General features: G+C 37.5%; 1 protein-coding gene across 1 annotated transcript in view; it reads left to right on the top strand.

Moving 5' to 3' along the window:
* The first annotated feature begins 821 nt into the window (after positions 1 to 821).
* The window catches only part of LOC104830614 (chromosome unknown open reading frame, human C5orf42), a 62991-nt gene continuing 46998 nt past the window's right edge, over positions 822 to 16814 (top strand). Inside the window, exons 1-13 of the mRNA XM_010565657.1 lie at positions 822 to 968; positions 1832 to 1967; positions 2156 to 2275; positions 3145 to 3371; positions 3725 to 3831; positions 5514 to 5670; positions 6442 to 6545; positions 6715 to 6897; positions 8359 to 8608; positions 9683 to 9835; positions 10738 to 11498; positions 14312 to 14496; positions 16643 to 16723. Coding sequence (XP_010563959.1) covers positions 888 to 968; positions 1832 to 1967; positions 2156 to 2275; positions 3145 to 3371; positions 3725 to 3831; positions 5514 to 5670; positions 6442 to 6545; positions 6715 to 6897; positions 8359 to 8608; positions 9683 to 9835; positions 10738 to 11498; positions 14312 to 14496; positions 16643 to 16723 — 2545 coding nt within the window. The 5' untranslated portion in view covers positions 822 to 887. The remainder of the gene's footprint in view (positions 969 to 1831; positions 1968 to 2155; positions 2276 to 3144; positions 3372 to 3724; positions 3832 to 5513; positions 5671 to 6441; positions 6546 to 6714; positions 6898 to 8358; positions 8609 to 9682; positions 9836 to 10737; positions 11499 to 14311; positions 14497 to 16642; positions 16724 to 16814) is intronic.

The following is a 16814-nucleotide window of genomic DNA, read 5'->3' as shown; positions in this document are numbered from 1 at the left end:
GGGGCTCCTGGGCGGTGCGGCGGCCCGGCGGCGCCCTGGCTCTGCCGAGTGCGGCGAGCATCGCTTTGGGCACGCACCGTCTCCTTCGGCCTGTGCCCTGAGGGCCGCAGTTAGCCTGAGGGGCCGTCTCTGCCCAGACTCGGGCAACAGTGGCGGTGGAATTCTTGAGGATGGCGCCCGGAGGGGCGAAGGGAAGTCCGTTCCCTCCCTCACTGTCTCCGCAGGGGTAAGGTAAGCGGGTTGCCTGCGCTCGGCTTGGCTTCGGGGACTGTGCCGCCGCCCGAGGAAATCGCCCGAAACGTGAGGCAGCAGGCTGGCGGCCGTCACCGGCCCCCTTGGGTGGTGGGGCGTACCGCGTTCTGTCACCCCGCCGCCTGAGGTGGCTCCGAGGCGGGGATGCCCTCCTCCCGCCCCCGCCCGCTGCCTGGCCTCGGGTCTGAGACGTAGCCGGCCCTCTGTGCCCAAGGAGCCCAGCTGGCATTTTGCTTGAGTTTCCCACCTCTTGCGCTTAGGAGGCCTCAGTGTGTTTTCCTCGCTTTCTGCGTTCTTACCAGAGTTCTGGCATGGTAATTTGTCTTGTGGCTCCTTTCTCTCAGCTCCTTCTGGAACAAGCATGCGTGTCTGTACGGCTGAACTGCAAATAGCCTGTGAGCTACATGAATGAAAATCGCTGTTTTAGTTTGGAAATACAGGCAAGCATCAGGTCTGCTTGTGTTTAGCAGGAAGCTGCTGTAGTTAAGAGTTTGTGTCTAGATTCCCATCTTCTACTCCCACCCAAATAATAAAAACTTCCTGTATTTTTTGTTCTTTCTTCAGATACTGTATGGATATGTGAAAAAGCCTCTACTTGCTTTTCTTTATAATCATTACCTAGAGGCTTATTAAAAATGGAGATTAAGTTAGATGTTCTGGTCTCTATGTGTATCAAGCAAAGAAAACCATGGCCTCGCATCTCGTGGATTGGACAGGTAAGTGTAATGAAATTTTGTTTAAATAGAACTCTGCAAAGAGTAGGGGTTTTAATTATATAATACTTTGTACTTCCATTTACAGGGAGGGGGGGTAAAAGAAGCCTCAAGAAGTTATTTGAAGGTACCCCACTTAAGAGTTATTGAAATAAATGGCTGCTTTTTCTGTCTTACTGACTTGAGGTTGGAGATCGAGAATTTCTCAGATAAACAATGGGGAGTCTCTCCCTCCCCCCGCCCCAACGACTTGTCCCTTATGTGAGATTCTTGTTTTGATGGTTCTAGTTTGTCATAACCTTTTTTACAGTACAGTGTTGGAAGTGGTGAACAAAATTTTTTTCCCATTCCATCTTGCATCTGTTGAAAGACACGCTTTCTAAGCTTTTTTGATATAATGAGGCTAAATTTTTTTTTCCTTCTTTTCTGATGTATGATTTAAGTAGGTAACCTTTTAAGGCCAATTCCTTCTTCTGTTGAAATCACTGGCAAAAATCTCACTAAATTAAACACTACAAGACGAAATAACTAGAGTCTCTGTTGTTGTTGTGTTGTCATTTGTTGGCAGGTAGTTCAGTTGAGATATTTCAAAGAGCTTTTTAATAATGATTGTAAAATTAGTTTGATAGTTTGAAACCTGTGAACCAAATTCATCATCAGTGTAGGTGGATGCTAGATATGATGTTGTACTGTAAAACAAATATGCCAAAGAATGAAGTTAAGATGGTAATTGCAGCTGTAACATGTTTTCTTTTTTTTGTTTTTCTAATTATTTTTCCCTAACATTTTTTATCTCTGCATTATTTTGCAAGCCTACATAGAAAATATCATTTTAAAAAATGAAATGCTTTTTTTTTGTTCAACAGGAAAAAGAGGCTATTTTTCTCCTAGATGATAAACGTATAAATGAAATTAACCTGGCATCAGGGAAGACAAAGAGGAAGATCCCTCGGCTGCAGTCACTATTGAAAAATGTAGTTGTTTTAACAACATCAAGAAATGGTTAAGTATAACATTTTATGGATTATAAACTCATTTTATTTGTAGTTTTAACAGTTTAGAAAGATAGAATATCTAAAGGATCTGTCAGTTCACTGTCAGCTTTAGAACTGTGGCTACGATGGAAGGGAAGTAATCTTATATACTTCACAATAATATCCTTCAAAACATCTCTCCCCTGATGAACACAGGTGCTTGGTTGGCAGGAATACTTACAACAGGAGAGCTGTTCCTTTGGAATAAAGATCAGGACTGCTTGAAAACTGTGCCAGCGATCGAAGAGTCTAGGAAAGTAGTTGCAGCAGCACAAGGTAGGGTTTTTTTCAATTAGTCTTTTGAAAAACAGAATAGAGCAAAAGTGGTTTTCCTTTTGTAAGTGTTATTGCACAAGTAAAAGCTATATTCTCACAGTTTTGCATTTGTATAATTTGTGAGGTAGTTAAGCTTTGAAAAATGTCCTTTTTGTCACTTGAATGGTACAGCTTGTTTCATTTAGTAATCTCCTGTAAATAGTAATTCATTTTTAAATACAATAAATATTTTATTTTTTAATGGTTAGGTTTTAACTGTAGAAAAACATTCCTTACTAGGTTATGAATACCTTAGAGCAGATGTACCTCTGAGGTAAACACTATACACATAATTTGAAGTTTATTCTGTAGATGGGTTTTCATGACAAATGCTAACTGGAGAAAAGAATGTAAAGGCACGCATTTGCAAACTTAAGTATCAAATATTGTCATGTATTGAGTAACCTCACTGATACCATGTTGTAAAGCGAAGTAGTGTACAAGCAGTTCAGTCATTTCAGGGAGGATCAGTAGTGCATTTAGCAGTTGAAGGTAATAGATAGTAGAGCACTTAGGCATTTGTTAATAGTTTTCGTGAAAGATGGATTTCAAGAAAAACAATCTCGGGAAGCAACTCTAATGGTTGACTCTCAAGGGAAAGGTAATTCATAAAATGTACAAAAGCGGATGTCCCATCTGACATTACTGCTGCCCAAGGTCTGCTATCGGTGATGAAGCTGGAAATAGTTAAAATACTTAAGGTGGCAGCTTGGATTTCTTGTGATAGAGAAGAAAAGAAATTCCCTTTCTCTTTTCTTTTTAAATCTAAATCTAACAGAGGAGCAGAAACTATTCTGGCACATTGTTGTGTTTGTTGTTTTTTTCCCCAGAGTGTTTAATGAGATTGTACTTGTATGTATCTGGAGATGGCAGAAAGGCATTATTAACTACTCCTACGGCATGTGTCTTTTTGTGGGAGAGCACAGAACATGAAAAGACATCCTCTTATAAAAATTCTTGTGGGCGTTGGATGCAAATTTTGCCTGATGAATCAGTCATGTTGCCTTCTACTGAAGAAAAAGAAATTGGAGTGCATGCTGCTTTCATACAAAATGAGGTACAAAAATAAGCCCTAAAGCAATTTTTTAATCTCTTAAGTAAATTAGAGCCACAGAGGCTACAGTGAATTTTGAGAGCGATGTCTGCCTCTTTGGTGTTGCATGTAGGCTAATTGTTCAGTTCATATTAGATTTAATGACAACATAAGAACAGCTGTACTGGATCAGATCAAAGTTTATCTGGTCCAGTAATATTCTTGCCAGCCTTTATATTTCTGAGTGACAACATTATGTTATTTAATCTGAATTGTAATAGCTATTGATCTAAATGTATAAATAATTAAAGAGAAAATTGTGTGTAACCAGGTTTTTGGGTTTGTTCTGGTTTTGGTTGTGGCTTTTTTTTCCACAGGTACTGGGTGATTGCTGTTTGTGCTCTTTTGTGTTTTACTCTGGAGAATGTTTGGTGCTGACATTTCTGATTCTTCGATGGCATGAAAATAGCTTTAAATATGTTAGGTAAGTTCAAAGATATCTGAAGTTACATTAGCTTAAGCGGAAATTTTTTTTTATTACAAAGTGCTTTAGAGCTGGGATTCAGAGCTGCAGCTGAATACATTTACATTGATGTCCAATTAGCCTGTAGTTACAAGCACTTACTTATGTTTGCATATGTATGTTCATAGCGTCACACATTATATGTGCATGTATAGGATCCGTATGTGGTCATTTTCAAGTATTTAAATGTGGTTACAGTAACAACATTTATGTATGTATTCCATACTTCATTATTAACGTATACCTAAATAAAACTGGGTGTATTTATCACTATGTGTGGGTGGCTGTATATACATATACATGCCTTTACATATGTGTGTGTTAGTGTCAGGGAGTTTTTTATGTCATGCTGATAGAGCTTCCTTTTCTAGTTTTTCTTATATTACTAGTGCACGCTGTGCAGCCATGAATGCCCTGAATACCTCTTTCTTTTCTTTATTATGCATATTTGTATATTTTATTTGTTTTCTCTTCCCCTTTTCATCTCTTGTGTGTAGGCTGTGTAAGAGGGTGTGTGCGTTTCTTTATCTGTGCTGGGACCATGTACTGAAATAGTTTTACTGATACAACCACTTAAAAATGCAGTTGAATAATAATCCTGACTACATGTGTAGTCCACACCTTTTCTTAAGTGAGATACATGTATGTATGAGTTTAAACGGATAATGTCCTGTGCAGGTATAACTTAAGTAACTTGTTAAAATTTTGCCCTACACTTGACGTGGTACAACTGCTTTTATTAAATGACGCCCTTTTGATACTAACTTAGTAATGATGTCCTCCTTGCCCTACTAAGCAGCCTCACTCTTCACTCAGTTTGTCAGCAGCATGGTAATGCCTTTCTGGTAATATAAAAAATGAAATAAAGTATAACATTCCCAGTGTAGAAGTGCTTATATATATCATAGTACTTTCAGCCTGAAATTGTAACCACGTTTCTCAGCCATGTTACTCATAACTTCTTTATGCCAACTATCTCTCAATTTCATTGCTTACTGTTGTTTAATTCTTTTTTTTCATGTTAATGCTTTATTTTTTGTCTGTTCGGTGGCATGCTTCCAAATGGAATCTCTCTTGTGTTTTCTGTCATGTTTTCAGTCTTTTTAGGATCATGGAATGGTTTGGGTTGGAAGGGACCCTTAAAGATCATCTAGTCCAACCCCCCTGCCATGGGCAGGAACAACTCTCACTAGATCAGGTTGCTGGAAGCCCAATCCAATCTGACTTCGAACACTTCCAGTGATGGGGCATCCACAACTTCTTTGTTCAGAGCAGTATACTGTTGATTTTCATTTTCGAATTCTGAGTATTCCTGTGTTGGATGACGTTACACTGTCTGCGGAAGCTGTTTCTGGCTAGAATGCAAGTGCCTTAATTATATGGCATGCATCTATATTTATTTGCATGGTCTATACATATAGCCCGAATTCCTGTCCCAAAAAATAATTCTCAGTGTTCAGACATAATTTTAAGCTTGTATAAATACAAAATACTTTTCATTTGTAAGGTTTTTGAAGAAAAATAGATTATTTTTTTTTATTGTTCATGCTTTATCTGTTTTTTGTCTTGCATGGTTTGTTACTATATATGAATCATCCCATTCAGCAAGTAACATCTTGGTTTTGTTGTCTTTTGGTATTCAGTTCTTTGCCATACCAGATCCACTGGGTGCAGCAGACTTGTTCTCTTGATAATTTGGCTCCTAGGTGTGTGTCTGTGAAGTCAAAAGGAGCTTTGCTGTGTGCATTTGCAAGAGATGGACTTCTACTTGCAGTAGCTGTTAATCAAACTGATCCAAAGGTATGAATGATAGACAGTACATAATTTAAGATAGTAGTTCAGTTTAAAGGAAGTGGTAACAAGGATTTAATAACACATTTTTTAGGAGTGATTTTTCAGCGTTCTTATTGATACATGTGATTGTGTTCACATTGTTATCCGTAACTAAAAAATTCTGCCACAACTTGCAATTTTTGGAATGCTGTTGTCTTAAGAAATCCATGTAAGCTCCTCTGTCACTTCTAATCTCCAAGAAATACAAGAATAAAGAAATTAATTTCAGTTAGTGTATTGTATCTGCAAAGATTCCATATGATTCTCAGTCAGGCCTCAGCTGAGCATGTGCTGTAGGTTATGTTCCCACTTCATAATGTTATTCCTTCTAACAACTCAGTGGCCAAATCTTGATGCAGTTTTTAGTGGTAATGATGAAAGGGAATATGGACCAGCTTATTTAGTGCGCTAGGATGGGATGATGGAGTCCTTCAAAACTCCAGTTGTTACTCACCATAAGACTGGAGAAGAGTGATCTTACGTTATTTTCAGGGTTTTAGAAAACGTTACATTAAAAAGAATGTTGAATTCTATATTGAGAATATAATAATCTTTATTTTTCAGATATAGAAATAAATACTGTAAATAGTAATAAATACTGAAGTGCAATGTCACTTTCATTTATAATAATGTTTCCAGTACATCAAATGTAAGGCATAACTTGCAAATAGAAATTGTTTTTTACAGTAATGACATTTTGATAAAAACATTTATGTTCTCTTTACATTTTCTTTCTAGGCAACTCAGATTTTGTTTTTAAACACATTGAATTTTGTAACTATTTCGGGTAGCCTTAAAGGTTGTAGCAGCAAGAATAACATGGTCCCATCCAAGTTTGTCAGGTCAGTAATTGATGCTTTTTCTGCTGCTGTTGTGGATATTTTTGGTTTTGTGTTGTGGATTTGGGGAGGTTTTTTTCTGTTGGGTTTGTTTGTTTCTTTGTTTTTTAATTACCCTAACCTTTCGATACAGTGATTTGACAGAGAAAATATTTTTCCCTGCCCAATTTAGATCTTACTGGGTTGGCGATATGAGTTGGACTCCTGATAGTCTTTTCCTGGCTTGCATGTTAAAACGCGGATCTTTGATTTTATTGACATGTATGGGCGAATTGCTGACCATGATTACTTCTGGCTGCTCTGTAGAATTTGGACCAGCAGAGTTTATTCCATTTCATCCACTAATAACATACAGGTAAAAGGGTTTGAAAATATTTATATGTTTTTGTCATATGATATATCTTACTTTCTAACATTTTTTTTTTACTATTTTACATAAACTTCATCTTTCAAATTCACTCTTTTGCTTTTCTTGTGTCTTCTCAATATCTGTTTCTTGTTCATAGTTCTATTTCTTATAATGGGTTTGTCATGATGAAAATTGGCATTAAGTGATTTGGTTTTTTAAAAGTGTTTGTATTTAGTAGTAATTAAAAATAGCTTGTTATTATGATGTAAGAAGAAATTAAACTTACAGAAGTACTAAAAGTGCAGACTTATTTTAATCCAGTGGTATTTCTCTGCTCACTGTTTAATTTTACCTATAATATTCTATATCACACTTCCAAATCAGATCTTGTAAATAATATATTTGCATGGACAAAAACTAGTTAGCTTTGTAAATGTTTTTTGGGGGTCTGATTTTTCCAGATCTAAATTTTGAATTTATGCTGCTGGGTGCATGGGGGATTAGAAGGATCTCTGATAACACTTTTTAGCATAAGTTGAAAGTTAGAAAAAGTAACACAGCCGGAGTAACTAGAGGAAACAAAATAGAATCGAAAATCTTAATTTAAAAAAAAAAAAAAATCCTATTAATTCTGAGTGACTGAAGCCAAGTGTAGTGTGTAAATGTAACATCTCATGAAAACATTCAAAGCATTATAATACCTTCTTACACTGTCTGGTTGAAAAATCAGATACTAAAATATATTAAAATACCTTAACTATGTTTATTTATTGAATATATGCAGCTACTTTGTTTTCAAATAATCTAGTAACTTCTGGACTATTAAGAAATAAAAAAAAACCAGTAATTTTACACATTATTTCAAACTATTATGGAGCTAATATTAGAATACATGCACAACACAGCTTTCTGGAACTCAGTAAGGAGCAATTTCTTTATAAGAAAGGGCTTTGTAAGACCTTTTTTGTATAAGAAGAGTTGTGTGTTGATATAAAATATTTCTGTTGAATGTCTGAATTGATTCTGAAATACTAAGATTCAGATCTTGAGGGATTTTTTGGTTTTTCATACATGACTTTATTAGAAGCTACTTAGAATTTCATCTTCAAGCACTTGTCATACACAATAAGGGCTAGATAAGAAAGTGATAGAGAAATTTAAAGTCCAATTGATAAAAAAATACATATAATATTAATGAAATAATAAGAGAATACTGAAAGCTGGTTTTATTTTTCTTTAAATTAAAAGAGTTGCAACTGCAGCAATATAGTCATGTCTTGCAAGCATAAATAGTGTTATACACAGTGCTCATCCTGCAGAAATCTAGACACTTCCTTATAATTCTGAATGGACCTATTGGGACAGTAGCATGAGCGGTATTAAATATTCGTAAGTTACTTCTCTATTCTGTTCATGATTATTACCTATGATAGTTGCCTCTTATGTTTTGGTGTATCTTTATTTTAGACAGCAGCACTCTTTTTGTCAAGACTCCAGTCAGTCTCTTGGTTCTTCAGCTTCTGAAAGTGACCTTATGAGACAGAGATTCTCTGTTGCTTCACATTCAAGATTACCCTACCTCATTGTCTCTGATGGATACATGATAACAGTGCTTAGATTTCCTAACAACCTTTCACCATCGGGATTTATAAGATCCCTTTTGCTTGATTCAACCCAACGGCTTGAAAATATCCGTCAGAATTTGCTGGACTCCAAGGTAGGGTTATGAATTGTTTTGTAGGCTTTAAGTAAAAAACTTTGTGTGTATAAAAAATGCCGAATTTTTAAACTGAATACCTCAATTTAGTTTACCATGATAATTGTGCAAATTCCTTTAAATTATAAAATTGTTTTGAGAACAGTGTTGAACTAGAAAACAATGGATACACAGTTTTCTCTGAAATTTTATTCCTTTGAAGTCTGGGTGACATTTCAGTAAAATATAGTAAAGGGGACAGTCTTAACTGTCACTATAATGCTTTCTCGAACTGTGAAAGAAATAGGGATTTCTGTATCCGTAGAGTTGGTTCAGAGCATTGACAGGTATTATGCTACTCTGACCAACTCATCCTTTCAGAATGATGCAGAAAGGATTCTATAAGACCTCTCTATTTTAGGCTGTTGCAGTTTTAGAACAGTCAGCAACAGTCCCAGTGGTGCTGTGTGCATGTGTTCACTTGGTCCTCAATTCAGGTTGTGAATTAAAGCTTTCTTAAAGCATTTTTTTTGGTTTTATGTCACTTCTAAATGAAGTCTAGGAGAAGGAAAGCCTTTGAAGGAAGAGGTCCTGCAACTGTTGCCAACCACGTAAGATATAATAGATACTAAGTTCAGCAATTTTGCATTTGCTGATCTAATGCAACTTCTCTTCCAGTTCAGTTTGTGTTTTGGATTTTTGGAGAAGTGAGTTATGATGGTATTCATGCATAAACTAGAAGAGTGGGCAAGGATTCGAGGATTTGAAGAGATATGTTACTAGCCAGAAAGCAAGAAAGCCCTACATACTGGCAAACTTGTAGGATCATTTCAGGGATCAAGAAAGCAGATTCCTTCAGCATGAAGCAAAGTGAAGTTGTCTGGTGCTGAGAAAATTCTGCATTCCTGAAGCATGGTCAAATTATTGTTTCTGTCCAATGTACACCTGCTTGCCTGTTCTCCCTTTCTGTCTGGGACTTTTAAACTGAAGCTTTTTACAGAAGGGACCAATTTCCTTGTTTGTTTAGAAAGTGTCTGGTTTGATCTTGCTGGAGGCAGATAATAATATGTTTTTCGTTATTGTTATTTCTTTTAGTCTAAAGGGAGACCTCTGTCTTTACAATCACTGTTGTCTTTAAAAGCTAGTCTTTTAAAACACACTCAAAACCAAAGTTCCATCTTTTCCACCATTCCGAAATTCCTGGAGGAGGACACAACAGACATGACTGAGAAAAGCATGGATTTACTGGTACTTAATAGCATTTTTCCATTTATAATTATGCAAATGATTGAATTTTAAGGTATACTAAATGTAAAGAATAATTTTTTTCAAATAATATAGGTATGTTTGCTCTTACTAAGTATATTTGAAGTAATTCGGTTTTGGTTAAATTCTCATTTTCTTCATATGTGTGAGGAATATGGTTATTTTTCTCAACTGATACTTGGTTATTATTTTCAAACATATTTCTTTCAGCAGTGCATTAACTTTTTGAAAAATACTAATCAACATATACATCAGTTTATTGTAGTTTTATAATTTAGCTTCACTTTATAATAAAAGTAACATTACACTACTAAATATACTGGGACTGTATATATTAATAACAAGTACAATATTATTATCTGTAGTAAAAAAGATATTTATCCTCAGTTTTAGAGGATTCTTCCATCAATTCCAAAATTTGTACACGTCTTTTGGAAGAATGGCCCTGTGATCAAAGTTACTGTGCAGCCTTTCCGCACTCCATTTCATGCTTTTGGTTTTTGATTTGTTCTTTGAAGGTTTTGAGCTTTTGTTGAATGGCTTTTATATCTTGCAGGTATCTGGCAAAAACTCTTCCTCATGTTCTGGGCTTAATAAAGGACAGAGTTTTACATTCTGCTATAAAAACTACTGCTGTGTTTACAGCGTAATTTTTTTGTTGTTGTTAGACAATTTAATTTCTGTCTGCACAACTATTCCAGATAGCCACATTTAGTTTGAGGTCTAGATGAAAGTGCTGTGCATTAAACTTACTAGCAATTAAGCAAGTTAATTAAGCATAAAGATTTCATTTGTGAGACGGTGAGTCCTTGCAGACTATGCTCTCTCTCAACAGAGTTGAATTAAATTGTTGGTTTTGGTGGTTGTTTTTTTGTCTGATTTAGGATTATGAAGAAGAATCGCATGACGAAAAGCAGTTTTGCAATAGGCCTTCCAGCTTTTGTAGCCAAAGAATCCATTCATTTGTTGTTAAAGCTGATCAAGGCCACTTAGAATTTGCGTCAATGTTTGATACTATCCATGCAAAAGACAGTACTGAAGAGAAAGATAAATTATCAGTGGAACTGTATTTCATTCAGAAGAACCTCCTTGCTGCATGGCAGATAGGGATTTCAAAAAATATGGAAGAGAAAGATACATTGCTGAATTACACAGTGAACTGCATTATCCATTTTTTCAACGTTCTTCAGTTTGTGAAATATTCTTTGCTAAGCCAGGATGCATCTTTAAACAAGTCTCTGAAGAATACTCACTGGATGCATTATGTCCTAAAATATTTTCAGCAGTATTTAACTGTCTTGTACTGGCATTCAAGAGCCAGTCTGACTGTGCACGTGGCAAAACTGACATTACAAACTTTAAAACTGATGCTTATACAGCAACAAGATCAGTTGTTCTCAAAAAACCTTTTGGCATGCTTCTATGTTTTGAAGATGGTTTCACACACTCTAAGTAGCATGTGCATACTACAGTATGAAAATTTTTTTGCATCTCCTCATGGTAACAGTCTCGTGGAACTTGACTCCCTCGCTGTGCCTATTTTCCTAGCTCTTGATGAGAGTACTACTCAACAGTTCAGTTCACTGAATTCTCTCCTTAGAGAGCCTCCTCGAGCAGTAAACCATGATGCAAAAACAGAAAAAAGGTATGAATGGTCTTTGCATGGGGGAAAAAAAAACCAAAACAGGACAGCCAGGCAATCAGGCCCAGTCAGCATGGATTTATGACAGGCAGGTCCTGCTTGACCAACCTGATCTCCTTCTATGATGAGGTGACCTGCTTAGTGGATGAGGGAAAGGCTGCGGTTGTTGTCTACCTAGACTTTAGTAAAGCCTTTGACACCATTTCCCACAGCATTTTTCTGGAGAAACTGGCTGCTTACAGCTTGGACGGGTGCACTCTGCACTGGGTAAAAAACTGGCTGCATGGCTGGGCCCAGAGGGTTGTGGTGAAATGGATTTAAATCCAGTTGGTGGCTGGTCACAAGTGGTGTTCCCCAGGGCTCAGTTTTGGGGCCAGTTCTCTTTAATTATCTTTGTTGTGGTTTACCCCCAGCCAGCAACTAAGCACCATGCAGCCGCTCACTCACTCCCCCCCACATCCAGTGGGATGGGGGAGAAAATCAGGAAAAGAAGTAAAACTCCTGGGTTGAGATAAGAACGATTTAATAGAACAGAAAAGAAGAAACTAATAATGATAATGATAACACTAATAAAATGACAACAGTAGTAATAAAAGGATTGAAATGTACAAATGATGCGCAGGGCAATTGCTCACCACCCGCTGACCGACACCCAGCCAGTCCCCGAGCAGCGAATCCCTGCCCCCCCACTTCCCAGTTCCTAAACTAGATGGGACGTCACATGGTATGGAATACACTGTTGGCCAGTTTGGGTCAGGTGCCCTGGCTGGGCATGAGAAGCTGAAAAATCCTTGACTATAGTCTAAACACTACTGAGCAACAACTGAAAACATCAGTGTTATCAACATTCTTCACATACTGAACTCAAAACATAGCACTGTACCAGCTACTAGGAAGACAGTTAACTCTATCCCAGCTGACACCAGGACAATCTTTATCAATGATCTGGATGAGGGCATCGAGTGCACCCTCAGTAATTTTGTGGATGACACCAAGTTAGGAGGGAGGGTTGATCTGCTCGAGGATAGGAAGGTTCTATAGAGGGATCTGGACAGGCTGGATCGATGGGCTGAGGCCAATTGTATGTGATTTAACAAGGCCAAGTGCAGGCCCCTGCAATTGAGTCACAACAACCCCATGCAGCGCTACAGGCTTGGGGAAGAGTGGCTGGAAAGCTGCCGGGCAGAAAAGGACCTGGGGGGTGTTGGTCGACAGCCGGCTGAATATGAGCTGGCAGCGTGAGCCAAGAAGGCCAACAGCATCGTGGCCTGCATCAGAAATAGTGTGGCCAGCAGGAGCAGGGAGGTGATTGTTCCCCTGTACTTGGCACTGGTGAGGCCGCACCTGGAGTCCTGTGTTCAGTTTTGGGCCCCTCACTGCAGGAAAGACATGGAGGTGCTGGAGCGTGTCCAGAGAAGGGCAACCAAGCTGGTGAGGGGCCTGGAGCACAAGTCTTGTGAGGAGCGGCTGAGGGAGCTGGGGCTGTTTAGTCTGGAGAGAAGCATGCAGGTTAGGGCTCAGACCTATAGTTGAATATAGTTCAGTTATGGTGACTTAACTAATTACTACCAATTGGTTCAGAAATAACTGGTGGATTAACAGCTCACACCAGGTCTGGTAGTGCAGCATCAATCCAGGTATTGCAGCTCAAGAAACTTTTACTGCCTCTTGCCCATTCCACTCCTTCCCATGCAGCATTTCCAAACTCAGTGGAGCCAAGATGCTGCTCACACACAATATATCTACGATGTCAACTTAGTCAGCAAAGTTTGCGCTTGTTTATGGATGTGGTGTCCCGGATCAGTAAGAAAAACCCCAGTGTGTGGAAATTTAACAAACCATCAGAGCTATTTCTTCTTTGAAGGTGAACACAAACTTGAAAGAAGCTTAAACCAAAGTGTGCTATCCAGCTATTGGGAAAGTATATTATTACTGCTTTCTCTACTGCAGAAGTCACATGAGTCCAAGTGTATTAATCATACAAGCAAGCTCTTCCTTTCCAGAGATTTAGAACCTAAGAAGCATTATAACTCACAAATTTAATCTTACTACAGTAAAATGTATTTCTTCAATGAGCTTGAAATATATTACTGTGTTTATTGCAAATTTGGTGGGCAAATTTCATTTTTGGTGAAATTTCTTCTTTGGATAACATAACCCATGTTTTTGATTGATTAATTCTGCTTCACTTACTGAGCACTGTGCATATGGCTGACCCTGTATGTATTGATAATGGAAGCAGTAGTGCTAGAGAAGATGCAGATATGTTGCAGTTTTATGCAAGCTTTTTCAAGTCCCTGGCAACGTATACTTGTTTGTATTGGCAAGCTTATTACATATCTGAGCTGGTACATCTAATAGTACTGTGCTGGGCAGCAGGGACTTGCCAGCCCTAAAAACATGCTCTGCAGTCTTTTGTTTCCCTGTCTTTGCTTTTCTGAGTTATGCTTTCACTGTATTTTTTAATCAGTCTTGTTTATAAAGACACTGATACCTGTTCTGAGGTTTATCTAGGTTATTTCATTTCCCCATTGTTTAGATAGCAAGGGATTAACTTGAGGGGTGGTTGGGTGATGAAGTACATTGCTGCATTTACGCAAATTCAGAGGAATCAACGTTGGTTGGTCAAAACCCAAAACTAAGGCAAAAAAATGTTTCATTTTTTCCCCTCATTGAAGTCAAGAATGTAGTTGTTAACACAAAATATAATTTAGTTTTCAGATACATAATGCAAAATATAAGAAAATAAGAAACTGATGTAAGTAACTTTGTTAAATTTTAATGATTTTCATATTATTATACTTCTTGAACTACAGGTTGATGGTACTATGGCAATTACTGTATAAGAAAGTGGTTTGGTATCAGATGCAGCTGAAGAGAAAAGTGAACAAGAATGCAGAAGAACAGTCTGTTGTCTCATCGCTTTTCAGTCACATACAAGCGACCCTCCAGTCTTCAGGAGTGACCTTAGAACAACATTTGAAGATTAATTCCGTATCTGGTTAGTACTTTGGAAAGAACTACAAATGTTAGGTAGTTGCATGGTTAACTGGAAAATAGGAAAATTAGGTTCAACTTAATGACAATAACTGACCACCCGTTGTGGCTTAACTCCAGCCAGCAACTAAGCACGATGCAGCTGCTTGCTCATTCCTTCCCTCTCGCAGTGGGATAGGGAGGAGAATTGAAAAAAAGAAGTAAAACTCAAGGGTTGAGGTAAGAACAGTTTAATAACTGAAATAAAATAAAATACAATAATAAATAATAATAGTAATGAAAAGGGATATAACGAAAAAAAGAAATAAAACCCAAGAAGAGACAAGGGATGCACAATGCAGTTGCTCACCGCCCGCTGACTGATGCCTGAGCAGTGATCTACCCCTCCTGGCCAACTCCCCCCGGTTTATATACTGGAGGAGCATGACATCCTATGATATGGAATATCCCTTTGGCTAGTTCAGGTCAGCTATCTTGGCCGTGCTCCCTTCCAGCTTCTTGTACACTGGCTTGGTGGTAGAGCATGGGAAACTGAAAAATCCTTAACTTGGGATAAGCACTACTTAACACACTGATGTTTTAGTTGTTGCTATCAACATTGTTCTCACACCAAATCCAAAACACACTGTACCAGCTACGAAGGAGAAAATTAATTCTATCCCAGCCAAAACCAGGATACCAACAGATATAGAAAAAGTCAATAGTGGGACTTTCCTTAAAATTCTGATCAGGACTCTCTCTTAAATGCTTCATGCCCTGGTATACCTGTAGATTGTATTGTAATCTTTAGAGCTTGTTGAGCTAAACAAAAACTCTATATTGACTTCAGTTTGCTTTGAAGAATGTCCTAGAGAATCTGAATGCAGGATCTGAATTCTCATCTCATTTGTACTGTGTTATTTCCTCTGAAGTAGATGGGTATGGCAGTGTATCTCTTACTGGATTTCTGTGTAGAAATCCTGTTCACTCCATGTAGTCAGTGTGGACATGAGCATGTTGTGTACATGAATGTAGTCAGCCTCAACTAAGAATCTTATTAATGTAACCTAATGTGATAGACTTAATCTAGCGTATTTATTTTGCAAACAGTATATGGTTCTAATCTAATTTCCTACACATTACTGTCCTATGCTCTATTTTTCCTTTCCCCTTCCACACTAATAAGCCCAGCTTCCCATTTATGTCTCCTACCATAATTCTGTTTCCTCTCCATATTCTTGATCTCTCTCCCTTAAATGATACTTCTAGCTTCTCTTCCTACATCACTCCATACAATACGTTAGCTCCTGCATGTCTCTCTCGCTTATCCTAACAATACAGGCAACTTCCCACCCTTCCTTCCTTTATTTACATTGAGTTTGCCAAATAGTTATGGTATGGTTCATGAATGCACTAGAGTAACATACATGCTGATGGGCCAGCCAACAGCTGAACCAGCTAGCTGCTGATAAGCTGGGTAGAGTGGCAAATTTGTCCTTGTCTTTTCTTCTATGGTAGCACTATTTTTTTTTTTTTTTTTTCCTCCTCCTTTGCCCAGGAGCTGTGTTCTTTTACAGTTATTTTTCTGTCAAAGTATTTAGGAATGAACCAATGGATTAAAAATAGGAATGGGAATAGCAGTGGAGAGGTGACACTTAGAGAGATGAAATGTTTAATAGTCCATAGACCTATTGTTTGAAAGTGCTTTTATACTGAAAAAGAACATGTATATTCAAATTGCTAAATAATTTTGCAACTACTTTTTACAATGAAAAAACATCTTCCCCATCATAGGAAATATGAGAACAGATAAGCGAAAATGCTTTTCCCAATTAATAAACTATTGTGGGTTTTGAATACTGAATTTCTAACTATAGTTAACATTTATAACCTTGTGTAATCGAAAAAAAATAACCTAATTACTGAAAACCTTGTATGAATGATTATAACATGAATTTTATTTAATACTGATTCAGCAATTTAAAAAAAAGGCGGGGAGTAGTATTCAAAGTCATCTTCTCTCAGATGCTCAAAACTTGGATTTAGCTCTCAGAATAGACATTTGCTGGAGACTCACATATTTTACTCTCCTGAATTAAGTGCATGTGTGTTTGCACATGTAAAACTAACTATATAAAACTTTTAATTTGTTACATATGTGACTTTTGTAGGTGAGGAGAAATTTCTTTTAGGCTCATACAGAGAATCTGTGGATATTTGGAAAAGATCTCTTTGTGAAATCAAGGCAAAAGGTAAGGGATAAAATCTTTTTTGAGGGTGGAGGAGATAAGTTGTATGATCACTTTATGTAGTTATTTGTGGCTCTGTTTGCCCTTCAGAAAA

This window comes from Haliaeetus leucocephalus, unplaced genomic scaffold (genome assembly GCF_000737465.1).
Source record: "Haliaeetus leucocephalus isolate CR32 unplaced genomic scaffold, Haliaeetus_leucocephalus-4.0 Scaffold194, whole genome shotgun sequence".
Classification (NCBI taxonomy): Eukaryota; Metazoa; Chordata; class Aves; order Accipitriformes; family Accipitridae; genus Haliaeetus; species Haliaeetus leucocephalus.
The sequence above is the reverse complement of the archived record's forward strand: the minus strand, read 5'-3'. Positions and strand labels throughout refer to the sequence as shown.